The sequence below is a fragment of the Nestor notabilis genome, unplaced genomic scaffold, assembly GCF_000696875.1.
Source record: "Nestor notabilis isolate BGI_N333 unplaced genomic scaffold, ASM69687v1 scaffold9368, whole genome shotgun sequence".
Classification (NCBI taxonomy): Eukaryota; Metazoa; Chordata; class Aves; order Psittaciformes; family Psittacidae; genus Nestor; species Nestor notabilis.
Genome location: NW_009939597.1, coordinates 41340 through 52876, shown reverse-complemented (window position 1 = coordinate 52876; position 11537 = coordinate 41340). Strand labels below are relative to the sequence as shown.

At 42.8% G+C, this 11537-nt stretch overlaps 1 protein-coding gene across 1 annotated transcript in view; it reads right to left on the bottom strand.

Moving 5' to 3' along the window:
• Nucleotides 1–11537, bottom strand: part of LOC104409918 (rhombotin-1) — a 52462-nt gene that overhangs the window by 3858 nt on the left and 37067 nt on the right. Inside the window, exon 2 of the mRNA XM_010019948.1 lies at nt 7608–7821. Coding sequence (XP_010018250.1) covers nt 7608–7821 — 214 coding nt within the window. The remainder of the gene's footprint in view (nt 1–7607; nt 7822–11537) is intronic.

Genomic DNA, 11537 nt, shown 5'->3' with positions numbered 1-11537 from the left:
TAGGGAAAACAGTAAGAAACTTCTCATGTAAACACATTAAGTTTAGCACCTTTTAACAGATTTCTCCTCCAACCAAAATGTGCAGGGTGGCTAAACTGAGAACCAAATTACCTATTTCTGTCGCCACTAGAAACAACAATCTGTTTCAGTCATTGCCTACAGGAGAGAGTCCCCATTTCTTTTTCTCCTTCGCCTGGTGTCTGACTAGCTAGCAGCTTGCAATCAAAAAAGAGGGAGAAAATCCACAGAAAGAGTGAAAATTTTGGAGCTGTTGACTTCACAGGAGACCAAAAAAGAGGAACCAGGACAAGCACATGTAAATAATGAGTGGTACAGAAAGGATAGGTTGGGAGTGTCAACCGGGATTTTTTAAACAACAGAAGAATAAAACAAGTTCAAAATTCAACAGCTGAGTTGAGATTGATAATTCCCTCAAACAAGAGGCTTTATCAACACTGTAAAGTTTGACTTATGAGTTGAAAAAGGACTAAGCACTTACCTACAGATAAATATCTACATTTGTACATATTGCATACAGCTACATATTTCTCTCTATATTTGTATATCCAGATTATCTGGATATACAAGTTTTGGAAGAGCTACCAAACCCCATGCTCATATCCTCTCTAGCTAGTAGATGAAAAAGATGACCTTCCCTGTATGCCTGCTGCCATTTATTTCCTAGCTCCATCAGGACCTGCTATAGATAAAGACTTGCTTTACGTACCTGAAATTTACTGATATCAAAAGAAAGGGTTTGCCCCTACCATTTGAAACAAACCAACAACTAGCCTTTGAGTGAGGGTGGCTCTTAACAGCTTGCAATCATTATTTTTCTCATCTGTGGATATTAGAAATACACTGAGCTAAAAGTCTGATTTGACCAAAGTACTGAATATGCCAATAATTGCAGGGAAAGCCTGAACATCACTTAAAAAGATAAAAAGAGTAAGCTTAAAAGCAACTTCAGACTCGAAGTTCCCAAACTCCCTGTAATCAGCCTTTGTGTAATATTCAGGGAAAGCTGATAGGCGTTTCAGCACGGTAAATACACATTAGCTGGTACACCCTCCTACCCAGGATGCCATCCATTGTCAGTGCTGCAGTGGGAAGTCCTGTCAGCTGAAGGAAAGAAAATGCATTTTGATACTAATGAAGTTGGTCAAGCTGTCCTCCCATGAAGCCTTCAAGTTCAATCCCAAAGAATTTACATCTTGCATGCCAAAGGGTTTGGCAGTCATGGATAGCATAGCAGGAGGAGCTGAACCAGTACGATACAAAAAAAGCCCTCTGGTCGGGTGACCACACTAGTTCAGAGATTACTGGGAATAAACTCCAAGGGTCCTCAAGGGCATCTGTTTTCAGTTGAAGAATGCATCTGAATGTTTGCTTGGTTTTACTCCTTTGGTCTCTGCCTCCATATTTTCGGTAGATAATTACAGTGGGGCTGGAACTCTTAGGAGGTAGAAGTCCAAGTCCTCCTCCTCCTCCCCTGTTCCAGTCTTTCTTAAGGTATAACTGAAGCCACTGACCTTAAAACCCAACTTGGCTGTCTCTGGCCTTGCTGAACACCTACACAACCACGTCCTCTTAGGAGACTTTAAAAGCAGCAGTAAGAAAACCGAAAGCTTGAAAGTGCTAGAGGCGTGCTAGTATACCACAGCCAGGCTGAATTACTCCCCACAAGCTTTCTGTTTCACTGGGAGGTTGTGGAGAAGGAAAAAGAGGAGAGAAAAAGCAAGTGAACAAGCCAAGCACCGCTTGTTTATCCTAAAAAGCATGGGCCATGATAAACTCCTGGACAAGCTACTATGCAAAAAAAATATAAAATCTGTGCTTTAACATCACAAAGCACAGCAATGCTGCCAAGACACGTTGCATTTTCAGCCTAATTAATCCTCCTTAATCTGTATAGATACCAAGCGTAGAAGTGAGGGTATCCTACATAGCATGCAAGACGCTCCCTTTTGTGATGCAAGAACATCAGTTCAACTTAGCAGCATTTTAGGCTCTGAGCATATACTATTTGTTCAGCTACATAGCATGTATACCTCTCCTCCCCATGCTAAACATGTCCCTAGAAAAGCAAGCTGGATGTGCTCTTGGTGCATGCATGCACACTACGCTCCTCTGATGGAAAAGAATCCCAGCTTCCGCAGGCTGGAGCTACACTCAAGAGTATGAGTGATGTCTCTAGTAGATTAACTTGAATTCTGCTAGCTGTGGCAGTTCTCTGCTTCTCAGTTCCTGAAGACTTGTGCTTACACATCCAGCTATGATTTAATGCCTTGGCTTAGGACCTTTGTTACTGACTTGGAGAAGCCCACCAGAAGGAGGGCATTTGCCTGCACCCTCATGTGCCAGAGAGCAGGGTGCCCATGTTTGGGCAAGATTGCTTTTCATATCCCACAACAAAACTAAAACCTGCACATCTGCCAGACATAGAACACTTCATCTAAAGAGCTAACAGAATGAACCTGCTGGGGCAGAGCAAAAACGTGCATCCAACAAATGGAAAGCCCAGTACCAGGCATGTCACTCGTTTGGAATAGGAGCTGCTAAGGGTGGAGTTCAAGTCTCCATGATACAAGCAGTGCTGAGGGGTGCCAGCACCAGGGGATGGCAGTCCTGCTGGGACCTCTCTGTCCCTCAGATGGGGTACACAGGGCTAATCAATCCACGCACCAGAAGCACCAACACCACGCTCAGGTTGCGGGACTGATCAAAACATGTGTGAAGCCGCATAAAAAGAATTCCCATGACATCCACTGTGAACAGCATCAGGGCTTTCCAAGAAGCCCTTCTCTCTTACTGATTCACCATCAGTTTTTGATACAGGTTTTGAGTTTTCTTTGGAGTCTAATTAAGGCCCTAATCAGTTTAAATGATGAAAAACTTTCCCGACACCAGCATATCAAGCATGCAGAAGTGACAGTTCTGCTCCTGTCATAGCGAGCCTGACTCGCCTTTGCTTGCGCTAGGGCACCATGCTGAGTAAAAAGGAAAAATCACGTTCTTCATCAGCACTTCACAGTGAAATTTCAGTTGTCAGCTCCTCACTGGAAATCCTGATGCAACACCCAAACCATGCCTGTGAACCGGAGCTTGGTGAATGTTTAATTACGCCCAGGAACAAACACACGTTGTTGCGTGGGGGCTGTGAGGAGCCATCCAAGCTGCGTGCTAAGCTGCTCAGTCCCAGAAGCGGCTTCTTCAATAGCATTTGCTTATCAAAAATAATTAGAAGTAGGAATGCTGGAACTGTGATTATGAAACAAATGGTAAATCTATTTGCTCAGACAAAATGTATTGAAAGATACATCTAGACACAGCTGGAGACCGAGGTGATACTGCAAGGATAACAACTCGAGATCCAATTTCATCTTTCATGATTAAAAAATGAGCAAGAAAGTGTTTTATGAAATGTGAAGGTTAACAAATGTTCCTTCACAAGCAATGACGACAGTTTATCTTTTGAAACAAATGATCAGGCTATGGTCTGCTAGCAGCTCCTGAAATACGTTTGAAAGATTTCTTCTAAAAACCCACCGAGGACCAGCACACGCAGCCAGCAGCCCACCATGCTGCCAGTGCTGCAGACAAAGCTGGCTCCAAAGCAACGTTGACACAATGGGGCAGGAACCAGCCTCCCTCCCATCCCAGCGCTCTATCTCATGTCAGTGATGGAAGTCTAGAAGTTCATCCCTGTTCCCAATCCCTGTAGCAGCACCTACCTGCAGGAAGGGTGGCACAAGGAGAGTCCCAGACCTGTAAATTGGCAATGACTTCGTCTGAATTTCTAAGCTGCCCAAAATAATCTAGGAGCCTTTTCTGTCTGTAGGTAAGCACCTATACATTGCTGCCTGCCCAAAGATGAAGCAAGTGCAGCCTGGTGCTGGGCAGTAATGGTTAGGTCTTTGGACCTGTGGGCAGGAACAGGCCTGCTGCAGGCTGCTAGATGAGAGAAAGCACATCTCACCAGGTAACGGAGCACGTATTCCCAAATGACACAATCAGCTCACAGCCAAATTGAAAGAAACATCAGTCTATAAAGGTATTATGAAACACCAATTTTTTCTCCTGGTCGTTACACAGCAATATTCCTTCTGGGCTTCAGATATCAAAGATGCATATATTTCCAGCTATGGGTGCAGAATTAGTCTAGCTTTTCATTTTTTCACATCATGATTGACCTACTAAATTCCAGTGGGATATTAACCCTGTTCTTATTCAAATGCGAGGAAGTGGCCAACAATAAACTCCTTTGACTGTCCTCCAGGTGAAGTACTCCCTTTCTGGTGCAAGTACAGTGTGAAGCATGAAAACTTGTTTGTAGGAATGAATTCTACTAAAATTTGACTACTAGAACAAATATCGTGAGTTGTTTAATGAGGAAAAAAAGAAGTGGATAGGGGCTCTAAATGAAGGCACTGTATGATGATGGGAACGGGTAATTCTCCAAGAAGAAAAATTCAAATTACCAGGAGTGAACGGACAGCAGAGAGGATAGTGATGGTAACTTTAACTCCTTCTGTTAATAGAACTAATAATTACAATTGAGAAAGAAATATTATGTGTAGAAGGCAACAAAAGATGTTTTATAGTAAAAAAATTGCTTTATACTTCTGTAAAATATGGGACTGCATAGCAATGCCCTTATTCCTAACCTGTCCTGAAAGGGGTCCTTAGCATGAAAGAACAGAACCCAGGAGTTCAGCAGAATCTACCCAAACATAGCATAAAGCTAAATTTACTTATGAGCAAGAACACAAAACATCATAGCTGTAAAGCTGGCCAAGTAGCTGAATGCTAGTTAACAACTGTGCTACAGAATTAATGTAATTCCTTTCCACCCAAGTCCTGGTCAAATTTCCTGGGATATGACAATTACACTGTTCTTTCCGACAAAAACAAGTAAGAAATATTTCTAGTGGACAAAGCTGCTTTAATGGACTAACCTCAGATAGAGGACAAATATTTGAAGTAAAGCCCACGTAAGTCTTCCCTCCACAATTTAACCATGTTGCACAAATAGCAACAGACTTCCCCCTTGGTGGGCCAGGGACTATTCTAACCCAACAAATGGAGGCAGAGGGGCTACAAGACCCATTTCAGGCACAGAACAGGTTTGCCCCAGAGACCATGCTTAACTGCTGCTGTGACTGAAGTTGCATGGACATCTAGCCCAAACTATTGCCATCCATGTTTTATGTGGTGAATTTCTCTCTCTTCTCAAATGTTTCCTGGGGTCTGCCACTCCTGGCTTCTTTCCCATCTCTAGCACAGGGTTCTGGCATGCCCCAGAAAGTCATGACACCTAGAGATCAGCAAGAAGATCACAGGTTAAGCTTTTCCAATTTAAAGCAGTACTGTCAGGACAAACCAAGGAAAGAAATGCTTTACAACTGCAGTAATAAAAAGGTTCATCTAAGTTTAACAGCATCAGTACTGCTCTCCTTTGGCACTTTAAAGTGTCTGACTTGATGCCACCCGTTATTTTAGTTATGAAACTAGCACAAACCAAAATCAATACAGTGCTTATTAAATGGACAAAACATGGGGTAGCTCATAGGTCTCAAAAAGCAAATGTGAATGGGAATCACTGTCCAGATGAGTATTTCTAGTAGGGTTCTGTAACATATAGAATAACACCGAATATCTATCTTTCAGGTCAGCTTAAAAAACCCCCAAAACCCCAAACAAACACCACACTGTTTATCAAGTTCACAAATGACAAGTCTAGAGAAGTGATAAAAAATGAAGAGGAAGATGACTGATGGAGAGACCTGGATCGCTTGGCAAGCTGGGTGCAAACAATTTAAAAATAAAGAAAAAATAAGGTATAAACAAGATAAACTCCAGAAACTAAACCAGCTTATGCTTTCTGGGAGAAAGACAATTCCTGGAAGAAAATCTGAGAGATTTTGAGGTCCTTGTGATTAGTACCTAGCATGAGCCAATTGTGATACTATGATGAAAAGAATTTATGCAATCCTTAACAAGGGAAGATCAAGAGCTGTTATATTCTTCATTGACACATCAGAATTATGTCCACAATACACATAGAGGACAGCTGAACTGAAGAAGGGCCAGTGAAGAACCAAAATGCTAATTTATGATTAGAAATCTGTTGTTAAAGAACTTTCTGAAGCTCAGTGTTTTCAGCTTAGCACAGACAGGGTTAAGGATACAACAGCAAATGACCTGTAGCATTAGTAAATACCCAGATTTAGACAAGGTACAAAAATTATTTCATGATAGTGCAGATAGTTAACCCTTTCCTCACTGCTTTTTTTCCACCTTTTCAAAGGCTGCTTATCCTGTCTTTCCCCCCCCAGAATTGTTCCATCCTTACCCAAGCTCCTCCTCACTTACGTTTTGGGAACTCATCCCACCTAGGCAGGTATGGACTGCAAATACTGCCTGTGTGGCAGAATTTCAGCCGAGACATTTCATGTCTGCCCTGGAGAATTTCAGCTCAAACAGGAGCAAAAATCCTCATGTGGGCAGGATGCTCTTGTATGCTACCTGGCTGAAAGGCAAGGTGGCAGCTCCCATATGGCACTAATAGACTTTTCTTCTATTTGACTAAGTGCTCAATATCTCATCTTTACAAGGAGAAACTTGTTTGTTCAAGCTTACCAAGAAAACACTTACTAAATATTTTCAGGGCTATGTTTTATATTGAAACACAGGAAGCATCTGATCATTGAGACTGCAGGGTTAGATGACGTTTTACCTCCCTGTCTTAAAACAGTGGCCTGTTTTTGTTTTGCTTCAGATGTGTTTGCTGATTGAGGTTGCATAAGAAATGCTATCAGTGCTTCAGCAAAAAAAAACCAAACCCACAAACCTTAGCTGGAGATTAAGTACATTCTTCCAAAGCAAAACTTGAAGTGTTTTGCAGTGTGACCCTCATAGGAATGTTTGCCTTAAACCTGCTGTCTTATCAAAATTCATTTGTTATAAAGTATTTTGTACAAAACCCCATACACATCAGGCAAAAAATGCCATATGTTGTTATGTATTGCAGACACACACTGACAGGGTAGTTCTAACTCAAAGTTAGTGATGGTCTCTGCAGACTTCCTCATGAAGAAAAATTTTTTGAAGTTGATCTGCAATTTTGGAGTCGTTTGCTCTGTTTACTTAGGGAAGAGACAAGAGTCCTTTGGGAGGAACTTTACTCTATACAAGCACTAGAAATCTATCTAAAAGCTATCACTGGAAAAGGTAAACGTTTGGTCAGGCCTCAGTCAATATACAGAAGTGTAACATCAAAGATATGCAAGAAGAATTAACAGTCTTTTCCCAGTTTTTTCAGGAAGCACTGTTTGGTTTTGTTAGTTGATAATAATAAACACTTAAGCCATGCCCTCCTCCTTTTACCTTGACCTAAAAATAGGATTCAACCTCCCTGACCACAAGATACATTAAGTGCAAATAAAAAGCCTGCTTAGACAGAGGAAGAAACTCCAGCCTCTTCTGGACAGGGCTGACCATGCGCAAGTATGTGTTTTCATAGTAGATGTTTAGAAAGAAAGACAAACAGTTGGCAGCATACTGAGAGGCTTTGGGAACAGCCCACACTATGTTCTTCTATTTACCTCAGGTAATCTCTGCGGCAAAGAATGAGATTTGCTTTTGTGTAAAGAGTTGATCCAACCTCTCCAAGACGACAGTCACAGCAGGCGCACTTTAGACAATCTTCATGCCAGTACTTATCCAGAGCCTTCAGCAGGTACCGGTCCTTGATCTTCCGGTTGCAGCCAGCACAGCCCTTCTGCTTCCCTTTGGGTTGTACAGATAACATCGGCACACCTGCAATGCAAACAGAGCATGCCCTTTAGAAGATATCCAAACATCTTGAATAGGTTGCCTGCATTTGGGGTAGCTGTGTGAGCTATAGGTAGATCTGCGAGCAAACACTGCTGTTGGTTTCACTACAAGGAGTTCACGCTGCAAGAAGCTGATAGTCAAAGGAATTTAAACTTCATTTGCTGTCACGGGTTAAGTGGGAGTGCAACAGGAGCACAGCCCTTTTTTACGAAGGGCAGGGCTGACACAAAGCATCATACTTTTTTTTTAATTAGCATCTTGTAGGAGAATAAACTAGCTGCAATTCCAACATTTGCTTTTTCCCTCATTACCAGTATCCTTCTGTGGTTAATTACCTGCCACAGGCAATTACGAAGATGGGAAGGACTATCACTGTACGTACCCCCAGTCCAACATCTTGGATGGATCAAGTTTGATGGGGAAAGGAGAGGAGTGGGTATAAAAAGATGCGGTATGCCACTGTTTTTCCTTTCTTGTGAAATCTATGGGTCACAGAGGTCCCAGTGAACGGTAGAACAGCCCAGGGGCTGCTCTAAAAGAAATGTTATTCAAAACCCCTTGAGGATTGCTTAGAATAACCCAACCAGTGCTCCACTACCACTAGTAAAGCCATGCTCCTTAAACAAAGCAGAGTTTTTGTTCTCTTGTACCACTGGAGAAGGTAGTAAAAAGCCATTTTTTTCCTCCCTGGAAACCCCTGCTCAGACTGCAAAGCAAGCATCTGCTAGGTGCGAGGTGGTGACAGGACTGAACTCACTAGGCTGGAGCAGACTTGCTGTGTCCACCCTCCTGACACTGCTGTCTCCAGCTTTTTTCTCTCCTCCAAGCAGGTAGTGCATCCCATGGTGAGCACTTTACACAGCTGAGAGACCTCTTGCCCTTCTCAGTTTAAGAGAGAGACAGGGTAGGATTTTATGGAACCAACAGGCAAGGTGGAAAAATTAACAAGGATCGTATTGTAGGGAGGAAGGGGACAGAAGATGAGGAAAGAAGACACAAACTCACTGAGATGCCAGAATCCCATTCTCTTTAGAGCCTTGATTTTTATTTTTACTAGTGTCAATCACTAAAACCTACATTGCTGGGCCTGTAACAAGCGTGCGATGGGCATAACCAATGCAGAGGAGAGGGAACACTGTCTATAGTAGCAGGTGTTACTGGTTATATACTCGTGCACAAAGTTAAGCCACCATCTCTCTAGGAAGTGTCGTACGTCCTGGAAAGTAGCAGCTTGATAATGGAATTATTAACAGTCCTTAACCAGAGAGGTCTGAGTCAGTGCCACTGTAATAAAGTGACATTTGCTGCTTTCCTTAAAAGCCAGGGTTGACCTGACAGTGGCACATGTAAAACCCACCACTCCTACAGTAATAATTGCTTTGTCAGAGCTTCAAGCAGACGACAATAGCACTTCAGACACCTCTACACAAACAGCGAGATATTGATCTATTTGTTGTCAAAGTGGTCTCAGCAACACAGAGACAGGTCAAGTAACATTCAAAAACTCTTGAGGCTTAAAGAGCACCCCTGCCTTTTGCTGTGGCACACTTGAAACCCACTTGCAAAGTCAATACAAGCAAACTTTTGATGACAGTGACAAATATGCAATAATTAAGTGAAAACTTAAATCTGTTTGACTGTTACATATACAACTCATAATGCTGCTGAGAGAAATTCTATATACACAGCCACAGAGAAAAGACGGGGAGGTGTCGGAAGTGTAACATGCTGAAGGTGCTAGGGCTCAGACCACACAAGTCCTGTGATCCTGGTGACAAGGGAAGTAGCACCGTGCTTCTGGATGCAGAATCACTCTATTTATTTATTTATTTATTTTTGAAGTACATTTCAGGAGCAAAGAGAAGCTTCATTTTTTGAGAAATTTCTTTTTCAGAAAACCAAAAGCCTTCATTCCATGCTCTCTCCAGCTCCACACCAGGAAAACAGCACATTGTGAGAAGAGACTGGTTTATTCTGAGGCAGGAAAGGGTGAATACGTGGATTTGCATTTGCAAACTGTGTGAGATCCAGTACCAGTGATGAAAGAAAATAGTTCACACCTATGAAAACTAAGACCTAGATGTGCGAATTATATTTTAAGATAGGAGTCCCAGACACAAGTGAATCACTACCCAGCCCACAAACAGCCTCTGTAAATGTGAGCTGTGTACCCTTAAAGGCAGAAGAGGATTTCTTACAAGGAGAGTCATCATGCAATGGTTTCGCAAGGTTCAGCTAGGTAACTTGAGGATCCTGCAACTGGAGCTGCTGTGGATTTCAAAATGCAGATTCTAGACAACTAGAGCCCCTGAAACCCCTTTCCAAGAGAACTGCTGCATAGATGGGGTTTGAGATTATCTCTGTGACTCAGAAATACAAGATCTTCAGCTAGGTGGGACTTCCCAAGACCCTCAAGTGCCTTTGAAAACAGTGCACTTCCAGAATTACAGCTGCCCTCACCCAAACTGAGTGGTCTGCTGTAACAGCAGCATGGTCAAGCACAAGGGTAGATGCGCAGGTATGAAACCTTTGCTGTACCATTAGGAGAGGTTGGCGTGATCAGTAAGGGCAGGATGTCAGGTTAGGAGGGTCTGCTGAGGCAGCAAGCAGACCTTACAGTTGTGGGCTGGCTGTAGTGGTGGTTCTTGTTCCATCTGTGGCCCTGGCAGCCCTCACTTACCGCAGCCACCTCAGTTCCCTGTGATTGCAAGCACACCATTGTCTTATGAGAGGCTTCCGTGAATAAGGGGAATCTAACACTTTGATTTTCTTCTAATAACTAGCAAAAGAACAGATATATATATATATTTAAACAGTACCTTAAGCAAGGAAAAAAGCTATGTATTTGGGCTTTCTAATGAAAAAAGGTACCATTTCAGACATCATATAATGTTCAAAGCTGCTATTCCCACTCAGATAATAACGAGCAAGGTCAGCCTCTGCTGGTCAGGTTCAGTGTTTTGAAATTACATTTTGGGCTGTGATGCTTCCCTCTGACATCCCAACCAACCGGTCTGCATGGAGCGCACACGCCACTACAGAAAGTTGCAGCTACAATTAGCTGGTGAGTTGACACAGCAGGCAAGGCGTGAAACAAAATTTCAAAAACTGCCAAACTTGATCAGCAAGGGTTCCTCCAGTGCTTGCCATGTCATTTCCAAGCAACAAGAGAGCAGCATCTCAGAAGCTTAACCCTTTTCATTGACAGAGGCTTGCAGAGAGATGACACAAGCAAACATCAAACTTCACTTTCCTCCTCCTGCCTTGCTTCCAGCAGTCCCCAACCAGGTGGTTTCTACCTGGGCTTTGCAGGCAGAAGCCACCTGGAAAGATCTCTTTCTTTTGGGAGATTTCTGCAGTGCAAGACTGCGATGCTGCTTCATTTCTCCATGTAGATATTTTTCCCAGTACTTACCAAAAAATGCCAAGGTACCTAGTTCGATTTGATCAAATGCATGCAATGTCTAACCAGGGCTGTCAAGAAACAAAGGGCTCACCTTTGACAAATTCTGTGTGTACTGTGAGGCTGAGGATTCGAAAATAAGAAGTAGTGCTACAGAAGTAGAAAAAGTAACATCTGAACACCCACCGGTTTCAATATGTGATCACAAAGAGAATCACAGAATGGTTTGGCTTGGAAGGGACCTTAAAGCGCATCCAGTTCCAACCCCCTGCCATGGGCAGGGACCCCCTCCCCC